Source organism: Thamnophis sirtalis, unplaced genomic scaffold (genome assembly GCF_051295495.1).
Source record: "Thamnophis sirtalis isolate CommonGarterSnake01/CBP01778 unplaced genomic scaffold, rThaSir2_p1.2 scaffold_2, whole genome shotgun sequence".
Taxonomy (NCBI): domain Eukaryota; kingdom Metazoa; phylum Chordata; class Lepidosauria; order Squamata; family Natricidae; genus Thamnophis; species Thamnophis sirtalis.
In genome coordinates, this window is record NW_028261382.1 from 55,779,402 (window position 1) to 55,791,426 (window position 12,025).

The following is a 12,025-nucleotide window of genomic DNA, read 5'->3' on the forward strand; positions in this document are numbered from 1 at the left end:
GTTGTCATGCGCATTTGCTCGTGCGCCATCTGCTGGACAGTTTTGAGAAATACACCATAGGAGCCCCCAGGTTTTTGGCTTTGATGCTCATGCCTGCAGGATGTTCGGTTTGTCTCAGCAGGAAACACTGCAACCAGAAGGCAGGAAAGTTCCTTTTGTGAGATGAAGCCAACGTGCCTTGTTTTAGAAAGGTCTCGTTCAAAAGGGACATGGTGGCTCAGTGGACACTGAGCTTGTCGATCAGAAAGTTCGGCGGTTCGAATCCCTAGCGCCACATTACAGAGTGAGCTCCCGTTACCTCGTCCCAGCTTCTGCCAACCTAGCAGTTCGAAAGCGTGTAAAAAATGCAAGTAGAAAAATAGGAACCACCTTTGGTGGGAAGGGAACAGCGTTCCGTGCGCCTTCGGCGTTGAGTCATGCCAGCCACATGACCACGGAGACGTCTTCGGACAGCACTGGCTCTTCGGCTTGGAAACGGAGGGGAGGACCGCCCCCTAGAGTCGGGAACAACTAGCACATATGCATGAGGGGAACTTTTACCTTTGCCTAGTTCAAGATTTTTCAACCTTGATAACTCTAAGATAGGTGTCCCAAAGATGGTCTTTCAATAGCAATAGCAATAGCAGTAGACTTATATACCGCTTCATAGGCCTTTCAGCCCTCTCTAAGCGATTTACAGAGAGTCAGCCTCTTGCCCCCAACAATCTGGGTCCTCATTTTACCCACCTCGGAAGGATGGAAGGCTGAGTCAACCCTGAGCCGGTGAGATTTGAACCGCTGAACTGCTGATCTAGCAGTAGCCTGCAGTGCTGCATTTAACCACTGCGCCACCTCGGCTCTTAGGCTTTCTTGGTTTTTCCTTGAAGAGGTTTCGCTTCTCATCCAAGAAGCTTCTTCAGTTCTTGGATAAGAAGCGAAACGTCTGAGATTTTGCAGTATCCCTCCCCTGGAGTGGGGAAGGAATGGAGATTTTGCAGTATCCTTTCCCTGGAGTGGGGAAGGAATGGAGATTTTGCAGTATCCTTTCCCTGGAGTGGGGAGGGAATGGAGATTTTACAGTATCCTTCCCCTGGAGTGAGGAGAGAATGAAGATTTTGCAGTATCCTTCCCCTGGAGTGGGGAGGGAATGGAGATTTTGCAGTATCCTTCCCCTGCAGTGGGGAGGGAATGGAGATTCTGCAGTATCCTTCCCTTGGTGGGGGGAGGGAACAGTATCCTTCCCCTGGAGGGGAGAGTGAATGGAGATTTTGCAGTATCCTTCCCCTGGAGTGAGGAGGGAATGGAGATTTTGCAGTATCCTTCCCCTGCAGTGGGGAGGGAATGGAGATTCTGCAGTATCCTTCCCCTGGAGTGGGGAGGAAATGGAGATTTTGCAGTATCCTTACCCTGGAGTGGGGAGGGAATGGAGATTTTGCAGTCTCCTTCCCCTGGAGTGGGGAGGAAATGGAGATTTTACAGTATCCCTCCCCTGGAGTGTGGAGGGAATGGGGATTTTGCAGTATCCTTCCCCTGGAGTGGGGAGGGAATGGAGATTTTACAGTATCCTTCCCCTGGAGTGGGAAGGAATGGAGATTTTACAGTATCCTTCCCCTGGAGGGGGGCGGGAATGGAGATTTTACAGTATCCTTCCCTGGAGAGGGGAGGGAATGGAGATTCTGCAGTATTCTTCCCCTGGAGGGGGGAGGGAATTGAGATTTTGCAGTATCCTTTCCCTGCCATGCCCACAGAACCGGTAGTGAAATCAATTGAATTTCATCACTGGCCACACCCCATTTCTGCTCTGGGCTCAGCAGCCTTTTATCCCTCTGTTCCCCTGGCTGTGGCTCTTCCCTCCGTCTCTCAAGACCATTCTCCCAAACCACGCCGGGAAGGCTTCTCCTCACCTCTGCTCTCCTCACCCACACCCAATGCAGGAGCTGAACAAGAAGAGAACCCAGAAGGAGATGGAACATGCCATGCTAATACGGCACGACGAGTCGACGCGGGAGTTAGAGTACCGGCAGCTGCACTTGCTGCAGAAGCTGCGTATGGACTTGATCCGGCTGCAGCACCAGACGGAACTTGAGAACCAGCTGGAGTATAACAAGCGGCGGGAAAGAGAGCTGCACAGGAAGCACGTCATGGAGTTGCGGCAACAGCCGAAGAATCTGAAGGTAGTCAAGGGGACGAGGGTGGGAGCCCAGCGCAGGAAGGCTCATGAGGGACACACACAAACCCCCAGAGCCTGAAGTTAGGAAACTGCTTCTTAAGGGGGAAGGAGGCGTCAAGTGAGGACTTAGCTTGGAATCGTTGCGTAGCTGCAAGCGGCAATTTGCTTGACTTCAGCTAAGCAGGGGAGGAAAGTAGTCTGGGGAAATTCTTCTAAACATAGGAATAGATGATTCTTTAACGATTCACAAGTGGGGACTGGATGGTCACTTGTCTAAAATGGTAGAGGGTCTCCTGCTTGAGCATGAGGTTGGAGTAGAAGACCTGCAAAATCCCTTCCAACTCTGCTATTCAGTTATGCCTTTTTCCCTTCCTTCCTTCCCACCTTCCTTCCTTTCCTCCTTCCTTCCCATGGAATTCCTCTCTCCCTTCCTTCCTTCCCATGGAGTTCCTCTCTCCCTTCCTTCCGTCCTTCCTTTCTTCCTGTGGAATTCCATTCTTTCCTTCCTTCTTTCCTTCCTTCTTTCCTCCCTTCCCATGGAATTCCTCTCTCCCTTCCTTCCTTCCTTTCTTCCCATGGAATTCCTCTCTTCCTTCCTTTCTTCCTTTCTTCCCATGGAATTCCTCTCTTCCTTCCTTTCTTCCTTTCTTCCCATGGAATTCCTCTCTCCCTTCCTTCCTTCCTTCCTTCCTTCCTTCCTTCCCTCCCATGGAATTCCTTCCTTCCTTCCTTTCTTCCCATGGAATTCCTCCCTCCCTGCCTTTCTTCCATCCTTCCTTCCCATGGAATTCCTCTCTCCCTTCCTTCCTTCCTTTCTTCCCATGGAATTCCTCTCTTCCTTCCTTTCTTCCTTTCTTCCCATGGAATTCCTCTCTCCTTCCTTCCTTTCTTCCCATGGAATTCCTCCATTCCTTCCTTCCTTCCCATGGAATTCCTCTCTCCCTTCCTTCCTTCCTTCCTTCCTTCCTTCCTTCCCTCCCATGGAATTCCTTCCTTCCTTCCTTTCTTCCCATGGAATTCCTCCCTCCCTGCCTTTCTTCCATCCTTCCTTCCCATGGAATTCCTCTCTCCCTTCCTTCCTTCCTTTCTTCCCATGGAATTCCTCTCTTCCTTCCTTTCTTCCTTTCTTCCCATGGAATTCCTCTCTCCCTTCCTTCCTTTCTTCCCATGGAATTCCTCCATTCCTTCCTTCCTTCCCATGGAATTCCTCTCTCCCTTCCTTCCTTCCTTCCTTCCTTCCTTCCTTCCCTCCCATGGAATTCCTTCCTTCCTTCCTTTCTTCCCATGGAATTCCTCCCTCCCTGCCTTTCTTCCATCCTTCCTTCCCATGGAATTCCTCTCTCCCTTCCTTCCTTCCTTTCTTCCCATGGAATTCCTCCCTTCCTTCCTTCCTTCCCATGGAATTCCTCTCTCCCTTCCTTCCTTCCTTCCTTCCTTCCTTCCTTCCCTCCCATGGAATTCCTTCCTTCCTTCCTTTCTTCCCATGGAATTCCTCCCTCCCTGCCTTTCTTCCATCCTTCCTTCCCATGGAATTCCTCTCTCCCTTCCTTCCTTCCTTTCTTCCCATGGAATTCCTCTCTTCCTTCCTTTCTTCCTTTCTTCCCATGGAATTCCTCTCTCCCTTCCTTCCTTTCTTCCCATGGAATTCCTCCATTCCTTCCTTCCTTCCCATGGAATTCCTCTCTCCCTTCCTTCCTTCCTTCCTTCCTTCCTTCCTTCCCTCCCATGGAATTCCTTCCTTCCTTCCTTTCTTCCCATGGAATTCCTCCCTCCCTGCCTTTCTTCCATCCTTCCTTCCCATGGAATTCCTCTCTCCCTTCCTTCCTTCCTTTCTTCCCATGGAATTCCTCCCTTCCTTCCCATGGAATTCCTCTCTCCCTTCCTTCCTTCCTTCCTTCCTTCCCATGAAAGTCCTCCCTCCCTTCCTTCCCCCCTTCCTTCCTCCCTTCCCATGGAATTCCTCCATTCTTTCCTTCCTTTCTTCCCATGGAATTCCTCTCTCCCTTCCTTCCTTCCTTTCTTCCCATGGAATTCCTCTCTTCCTTCCTCCCCATGGAATTTCTCTTTCCCTTCCTTCCTTCCTTCCTTCCTTCCTTCCTTTCCTTCCTTCCTTCCCATGGAAAGTCCTCCCTCCCTCCCTCCCTCCCTTCCTTCCTTCCTTCCTTCCCATGGAATTCCTCTCTCCCTTCCTTCCTTCCTTTCTTCCCATGGAATTCCCCCATTCTTTCCTTCCTTTCTTCCCATGGAATTCCCCCATTCTTTCCTTCCTTTCTTCCTATGGAATTCCCCTCTCCCTTCCTTCCTTTCTTCCTTCCTTCCTTCCTTCCCTCCTTCCTCTCTTCCCATGGAATTCCTTCCTTCCTTCCTTCCCATGGAATTCTGCTCTCCCTTCCTTCCTTCCTTCCTTCCTTCCTTCCTTTCTTCCCATGGAATTCTTTTCCTCCTTCCTTCCCATGGAATTCCTCTCTCCCTTCCTTCCTTCCTTCCCTCCTTCCTTTCTTCCCATGGAATTCCTCTCTTCCTTCCTTCCTTCCCTCCTTCTCATGGAATTCCTCTCTCCCTTCCTTCCTTCCTTCCCTCCTTCCTTTCTTCCCATGGAATTCCTCTCTTCCTTCCTTCCTTCCTTCCCATGGAATTCCTCTCTTCCTTCCTTCCTTCCTTCCCATGGAATTCCTCTCTTCCTTCCTTCCTTCCTTCCCATGGAATTCCTCTCTCCCTTCCTTCCTTCCTTCCTTCCTTCCTTCCTTCCCATGAAAGCCCTCCCTCCCTCCCTCCCTTCCTTCCTTCCCATGGAATTCCTCTCTCCCTTCCTTCCTTCCTTCCTTCCTTCATTTCTTCCCATGGAATTCCTCCATTCTTTCCTTCCTTTCTTCCCATGGAATTCCTTTCTTCCCATGGAATTCCTCTCTTCCTTCCTTCCTTTCTTCCTTCCCATGGAATTCCTCTTTCCCCTCCCTCCTTTCTTCCCATGGAATTCCTCCCTTCCTTCCTTCCTTCCTTCTTTCCCTCCCATGGAATTCCTCTCTCCCTTCCTCACTTCCTTCCTTCCTTCCTTTCTTCCGATGGAATTCCTCCCTCCCTTCCTTCCTTCCTTCCTTCCTTCCTTCCTTCCTTCCTTCCCATGGAATTCCTCTTTCCCTTCCTTCCTTCCCTCCTTCCTTTCTTCCCATGGAATTCCTCCATTCCTTCCTTTCTTCCCATGGAATTCCTTTCTTCCTTCCTTCCTTGTATTCTTCCCATGGAATTCCTCCCTTCCTTCCTTCCTTCCTTCCCATGGAATTCCTCTCTTTCTTCCTTCCTTCCTTTCTTCCTTCCTTCCTTCCTCCCCCCCTTCCTTCCCATGGAATTCCTTTCTCCCTTCCTTCCTCCCTTCCTTCCTTCCCATGGAAATCCTCTCTTCCTTCCTTCCCAAGGAATTCCTCTCTTTCTTCCTTCCTTCCTTTTTTCCTCCCTTCCTCCCTTCCTTCCTTCCCATGGAATTCCTCTCTTCCTTCCTTCCTCCCTTCCTCCCTTCCTTCTTTCCCATGGAAATCCTCCCTTCCTTCCTTCCTTCCTCCCTCCCTCCCTCCCTCCCTCCCTCCCTCCCTTCCTTCCTCCCTCCCTTCCTTCCTTCCTTCCTTCCCATGGAATTCCTCCCTCCCTTCCTTCTTTTCTTCCTTCGTTCCTTCCTCCCTTCCTTCCTTTCCTCCCATGGAATTCCTCCCTTCCTTCCTTCCTTCCTTCCTTCCTTCCTTCCTTCCTTCCTTCCTTCCTTCCCATGGAATTCCTCTCTCCCTTCCTTCCTTCCCTGGCTCATGTTCCCTTCCATTTCAAACCCAACCCACAAAGGGCACGAATGCTAAATGTTTCCGCTATCGGTTTGCTTCCCGCTTCTCCTCTGCAGGCCATGGAAATGCAGATCAAGAAGCAGTTCCAAGACACGTGCAAAGTGCAAACTAAGCAGTACAAAGCACTCAAGAATCACCAGCTGGAAGTGACTCCAAAGAGTGAGCACAAAACTATTTTGAAAAGCCTGAAGGATGAGCAGACGAGGAAGCTGGCCATCCTGGCGGAGCAGTACGAGCAGAGCATCAATGAAATGATGGCGTCGCAAGCGGTGAGAGCGGGTGGGGTGGCTGGTCCTCAGTGAGGAAGTAGCCCCTCCCCTCCCTAAAAACCCAAAGTCACCCAGCTGGCTTTCATGCCGAAGGTGGGACTAGAACTCCCTGTCTCCTGGTAATTGGCCCAAAGTCACCCAGCTGGCTTTTATGTCTAAGGCAGGACTAGAACTCACTGCTTCCTGGTGATGGGCCCAAAGTCACCCAATCGACTTTCATGCCTAAGGTGGGACTAGGTCTCACCGTCTCCTGGTAATTGGCCCAAAGTCACCCAGCTGGCTTTCATGCCGAAGGTGGGACTAGAACTCACTGTCTCCTGGTAAATGGCCCAAAGTCACCCAGCTGGCTTTCATGCCTAAGGTGGGACTAGAACTCACTGTCTCCTGGTAAATGGCCCAAAGTCACCCAGCTGGCTTTCATGCCTAAAGTGGGACTAGAACTCACCGTCTCCTGGTAAATGGCCCAAAGTCACCCAACTGGCTTTCATGCCTAAGGTGGGACTAGAACTCACTGTCTCCTGGTAAATGGCCCAAAGTCACCCAGCTGGCTTTCATGCCTAAAGTGGGACTAGAATTCACCGTCTCCTGGTGATTGGCCCAAAGTCACCCAGCTGGCTTTCATGCCTAAGGTGGGACTAGAACTCCCTGTCTCCTGGTGATTGGCCCAAAGTCACCCAACTGGCTTTCATGCCTACGGTGGGACTAGAACTCACCGTCTCCTGGTGATTGGCCCAAAGTCACCCAGCTGGCTTTCATGCCTAAGGTGGGACTAGAACTCACCGTCTCCTGGTGATTGGCCCAAAGTCACCCAACTGGCTTTCATGCCTAAGGTGGGACTAGAACTCACTGTCTCCTGGTAAATGGCCCAAAGTCACCCAGCTGGCTTTCATGCCTAAGGTGGGACTAGAACTCCCTGTCTCCTGGTGATTGGCCCAAAGTCACCCAACTGGCTTTCATGCCTAAGGTGGGACTAGAACTCACTGTCTCCTGGTGATTGGCCCAAAGTCACCCAACTGGCTTTCATGCCTAAGGTGGGACTAGAACTCACTGTCTCCATCCATTGCAACTGAGAAAACCAGAGCCTTGACTATACGCACTTTTGTTGGCAGGGTGGTGTCTCTGCTTTTTAGTCTGCTGTCTAAATTTCCCATGGTTTTCCTCCCCAGGAGCAAGCCTCTTTTAAGTCCTTGGCTTCTGTCCCCATCTGCGGTGATCTTGGAGCCCAGGAAAATAAAATCTGTCACTCCCTCCATTCCTTCTCCATCTATTTGCCAGGGATTGAGAGAGCCGGATGCCGTGATTTTAGTTTTCTTAAGGTTGAGTTTCAAACCCACATTTGCACTCTCCTCCTTCACCCGCACCAAGAGGCTCTTTCGTTCCTCTTCACTTTCGGCCACTAGAGTGGTATCATCTGCATATCTGAGATTGTTGATATTTGTCCCGGCAATCTTAATTCCAACTGTTGATTCGTCTTGCTCCATATGTTAAATAGGCACAGCGACAGTATACAGGTAGAGGCAGATACTGTATTTCTCTCTCTGGGCACAATGAGAATATATCTGCTGAAAAAAAAACTCAACACTGGCGATAGGAAAGGCATCCGGCCAGTAAACACTCTGCTCCATTCAGATGCCCCAGACTCCACCCCGCAAGGGATCACGGAGGTCATAAAAAGGAGGGGACCAATCAGCGCCCTTCCCTTGACGCTGTTGGTTTTGCTCTCTTGCAGCTGCGGCTAGACGAGGCTCAGGAAGCAGAATGCCAAGCCTTGAGGCTGCAATTGCAGCAAGAGATGGAACTGCTCAACGCCTACCAGAGCAAAATCAAGATGCAGACAGAAGCACAGCACGAACGGGAGCTCCAGAAGTTGGAGCAGAGGGTGTCCTTGCGCAGAGCACATCTGGAGCAAAAGGTACGGAATGGAGGATCCATTGAGTTTTGCAGCAATAAACTAAGATTGTTGGAGGAGCAGGGATAAAAACAACCAGCTACTAAGATTGTTGGACAAGCAGGGACAAAAACAGCCAGCTGCTAAGATTGTTGGACAAGCAGGGACAAAAAACAGCCAGCTACTAAGATTGTTGGACAAGCAGGGGGCCTAAACAGCCAGTTACTAAGATTGTTGGACAAGCAGGGACATAAACAGCCAGCTACTAAGATTGTTGGACAAACAGGGACAAAAACAGCCAGCTACTAATATTGTTGGACAAGCAGGGACATAAACAGCCAGCTACTAAGATTGTTGGACAAGCAGGGACAAAAACAGCCAGCTACTAAGATTGTTGGACAAGCAGGGACAAAAACAGCCAGCTACTAAGATTGTTGGACAAGCAGGTACAAAAACAGCCGGGCAAGTGATTGAAGCCTGGGAAATGGTTCTCTGGTCAGTCAGAAGAAGGGCTGATTCACCACTAACCTATCTTGGGTACTTAGGAGGCAAGGATGGGTTAGCACAAGGAAACAACAGCCAACGACTTAATATGTTAATATGTTGGTTGTCCACAAGGTGTTGGACTTTCTAGTTTTCCTTCAAAGACATTTCGCTTCTCATCCAAGATGCTTCTTCAACTCGCTGTGGGACAATTCCAACAATCCGATTTAATTTTTTCCAATGATTTTAAAAACATTGTAACTTTCGGTCGTTCTCGTTTCATTTTTTTTTTCTGAAAGGAAAGAGGCTGAAGAAGCTTCTTGGATGAGAAGCGAAACGTCTTCCAACGAAAAGCCAGAAATTCCAGTTGCCTCTCGAAAGAAAGTACCTTTCGGGGGGGGGGGGCACGACTTAATAGCTGGGAGGGTGGGGTTTGCGCCTGAGAAACGTCTGCGCGCGGACAACCCAACTCGGAGAGCGCCAAGAATTGCCCAGACAAATAGAAGAAAATATCTGTAACTCGGGGTTGAACGGAACCCTCCGAGGCTCTTGATTGTTTGCTTGCCGACGTTTCAAGGCCCAACTGAGTAACATCATCAGTGCTGGGAGGGAGTTAGGATTTGCAGGAGGAAGAGGAGAGGGGAAAGGAGGAGAAAGAGAACCGTGGAGTCCTTGGTGCTCTCTAAGCTTTGTGGCTTTTTTGCAGATGTTCTATCAGCAGCTAACATTGACAGTGCTAGCCTAGATGAGGATGATGTTAGTGGTAATTGAGGCTATCTAAGTTTGGATAATTAAGCATCTGCAAGAAAACTAAACTCCGAGAGCACCATAGACCCCACAGTCGTCGTCGTCCTCCTCCTCCTCCTCCTCCTCCTCCTCCTCCTCCTCCTCCTCCTCCTCCTCCTCCTCCCATCACCATAGTACTGATGGCGTTACCTACTTAGGGCCATGAGACGCCTGCAAGAAGAGAACCAAACTCGGGGAGCCCCCAAGGACCCCTCCTTTCAACCCTGAGCTACATGATGTGATCTGTTAGCAGAGCTGGCAGCAGAGTCAGACAGTGAGGAGGGTTGGGGAGGAACCTGGGCCAGTCCTGGAGTCTGGGGAAGGCTCGGACGAGGGCTCTGTGTGGGAGGCAGAGAGGGGGCCGAGGCCGTCTGGCAGTTCTCAGCTACCTTCGGAGCTAGACAACAGTGAGGCAGAGGAACAGCTGGAGCCTGTTCCCAGTGTGCGCATGCGCGGAGTTGCCAGAAGAAAAGAACCTGGGCCAGTCCTGGAGTCTGGGGAAGGCTCGGACGAGGGAGGCAGAGAGGGGGCCGAGGCCGTCTGGCAGTTCTCAGCTACCTTCGGAGCTAGACAGCAGTGAGGCAGAGGAACAGCTGGAGCCTGTTCCCAGTGTGCGCATGCGCAGAGCTGCCAGAAGAAAAGAACAGCTGAGAAATCAGGGTCGACTGGGGAGTAAAGCCACAGGGGGACAATGAATGCCCCCTCCCGTGGGAAATAAAAGAGGAGCGAAAGAGGAGGGGGCTTTTGCAGGAAACAATTCCTTCGTTCGTTAGATTCGTTTCAGGAGTGTGAAGATCTGTCCGTGAATCTCAGAGACTCTGTGCCAAGTCTTTCCTTGCGCAGGAAATACTGACACGGCAGCTTCTCAAGCCAGATAAGGTCTGTGATCATAAATACTCCTTTGAGAGACTGTTTGCCAGGCCTTGGCTGAATGTGAACGAGAGGAATTCACATTTGTTTAATGAAAGGGGTTTTGTAGGGACCAGGAATCTTCCGCGTGCTTTTTTGGCGAAGCCTCGTTTCAGAACGAAATAGCAATAGCAATAGCAGTTAGACTTATATACCGCTTCATAGGGCTTTCAGCCCTCTCTAAGTGATTTACAGAGTCAGCGTATTGCCCCCAACAACAATCCGGGTCCTCATTTTACCAACCTCGGAAGGATGGAAGGCTGAGTCAACCCTGAGCCGGTGAGATTTGAACAGCCGAACTGCAGAACTGCAGTCAGCTGAAGTAGCCTGCAGTGCTGCATTTAATCACTGCGCCACCTCGGCTCAATTCCCCTTCGTTGAAACAGGCCAGTCCTTCTGTTCAACAAGGTTGACTCAGCCTTCCATCCTTCCGAGGTGGGTAAAATGAGGACCCGGATTGTTGTTGGGGGCAATATGCTGACTCTGTAAACCGCTTAGAGAGGGCTGAAAGCCCTATGAAGCGGTATATAAGAGTCTAACTGCTATTGTTATTGTTCAGTTTCAGCTTTTGACAGTCCAGGAACCCGAGATTGGAGTGGGGGGGGGGGGCGGTAGGCATCTCCCCAGGCCCTCCACCCCGCACCCTGCCCTTCACCTCACCTTCTCTCCTCTCTTCCCCTTGCAGATTGAAGAGGAGTTGGCCGCCTTGCAGAAGGAGCGTAGCGAGAAGATCAAGGTTTTGTTGGAAAGGCAAGAGCGAGAGATCGAAACTTTTGACATGGAGAGTTTACGGATGGGCTTCGGGAACTTGGTGACATTAGAATTTCCTAAGGAGGACTACAGATGAGATTAAATTCCTTTGGCCATTTCTCCCACCCCCCACCCCACCCCCAAAAAAACATAACAAAACAAAACACACACAAGAAACCACGAAGCAAAAATGCAAACCAAGGAGAGAAACAAAACAAGGGGAAAGTATCTCAAGCCCACCCCATCCCCAAGTTAATGGCCGTGCTCGCTCTCTCTTTCTGTCTGTTACTGACGACCCGTCGGACTTAGTGCCTGTATAATTTTAATCGATCAGGGCCTCCCACCTTCCCACCGAGTGTCTCATTTGGAGCTGGACCATGCTTGGCTGTCTCTGGTTAACTTCATAACGTCTCACAAATTATCAATCAGTGTCTCTCTGTGCAAAGCCATTTCGGTTTTTTTTTCTTCTTTCTTCCTTTTTTTTTTTCTTTTCTTTTTTTTTTAAATTTAAATTTTAAATTTTTTTCCTTTCCGATTAACCTTTCGGTGCAAAACTTTTGGAGACCGTTCCGATGAATCCCAACTATCCAACCAACCAATCAGCACGTCAACCGCCAAAAAAAAAAAAAAAACCAACCCCCCCGGAAGTTCAGGTTTTACTTTTCGGGCGAATCGTTTTCCACCAAGTCAATGAAAAAGGAAAAAAAACACACACACACAGACAAGCAAAAACAAGAAAGAAGCCGACAAAAATTCAGAAGGAACCCGCCAAAACAGGAAAAAACCCTCCGAATAAATAGCATCTCTCTTCTTCTTCTTTTTTTTTCTCTTCTTTCCAGAAAAACAGAAATTTCAAAAAGGAAACAAACAGAGAAAAAAAGCGTTCAGCTTTTTCCCGCGCCCCCCGGCGAAAGGGGGAGAGGAAAAAATAAATAAGTCAAAATAACGTACGCGGAGATCTCGC

At 49.8% G+C, this 12,025-nt stretch overlaps 1 protein-coding gene across 1 annotated transcript in view; it reads left to right on the top strand.

The window, feature by feature from the left end:
• The window catches only part of TAOK3 (TAO kinase 3), a 128,028-nt gene extending 116,617 nt beyond the window's left edge, over positions 1-11,411 (top strand). The window contains exons 19-22 of the mRNA XM_087705648.1: positions 1,914-2,153; positions 6,033-6,245; positions 7,975-8,157; positions 10,997-11,411. Coding sequence (XP_087561774.1) covers positions 1,914-2,153; positions 6,033-6,245; positions 7,975-8,157; positions 10,997-11,158 — 798 coding nt within the window. The 3' untranslated portion in view covers positions 11,159-11,411. The remainder of the gene's footprint in view (positions 1-1,913; positions 2,154-6,032; positions 6,246-7,974; positions 8,158-10,996) is intronic.
• The last annotated feature ends 614 nt before the right edge of the window (positions 11,412-12,025 follow it).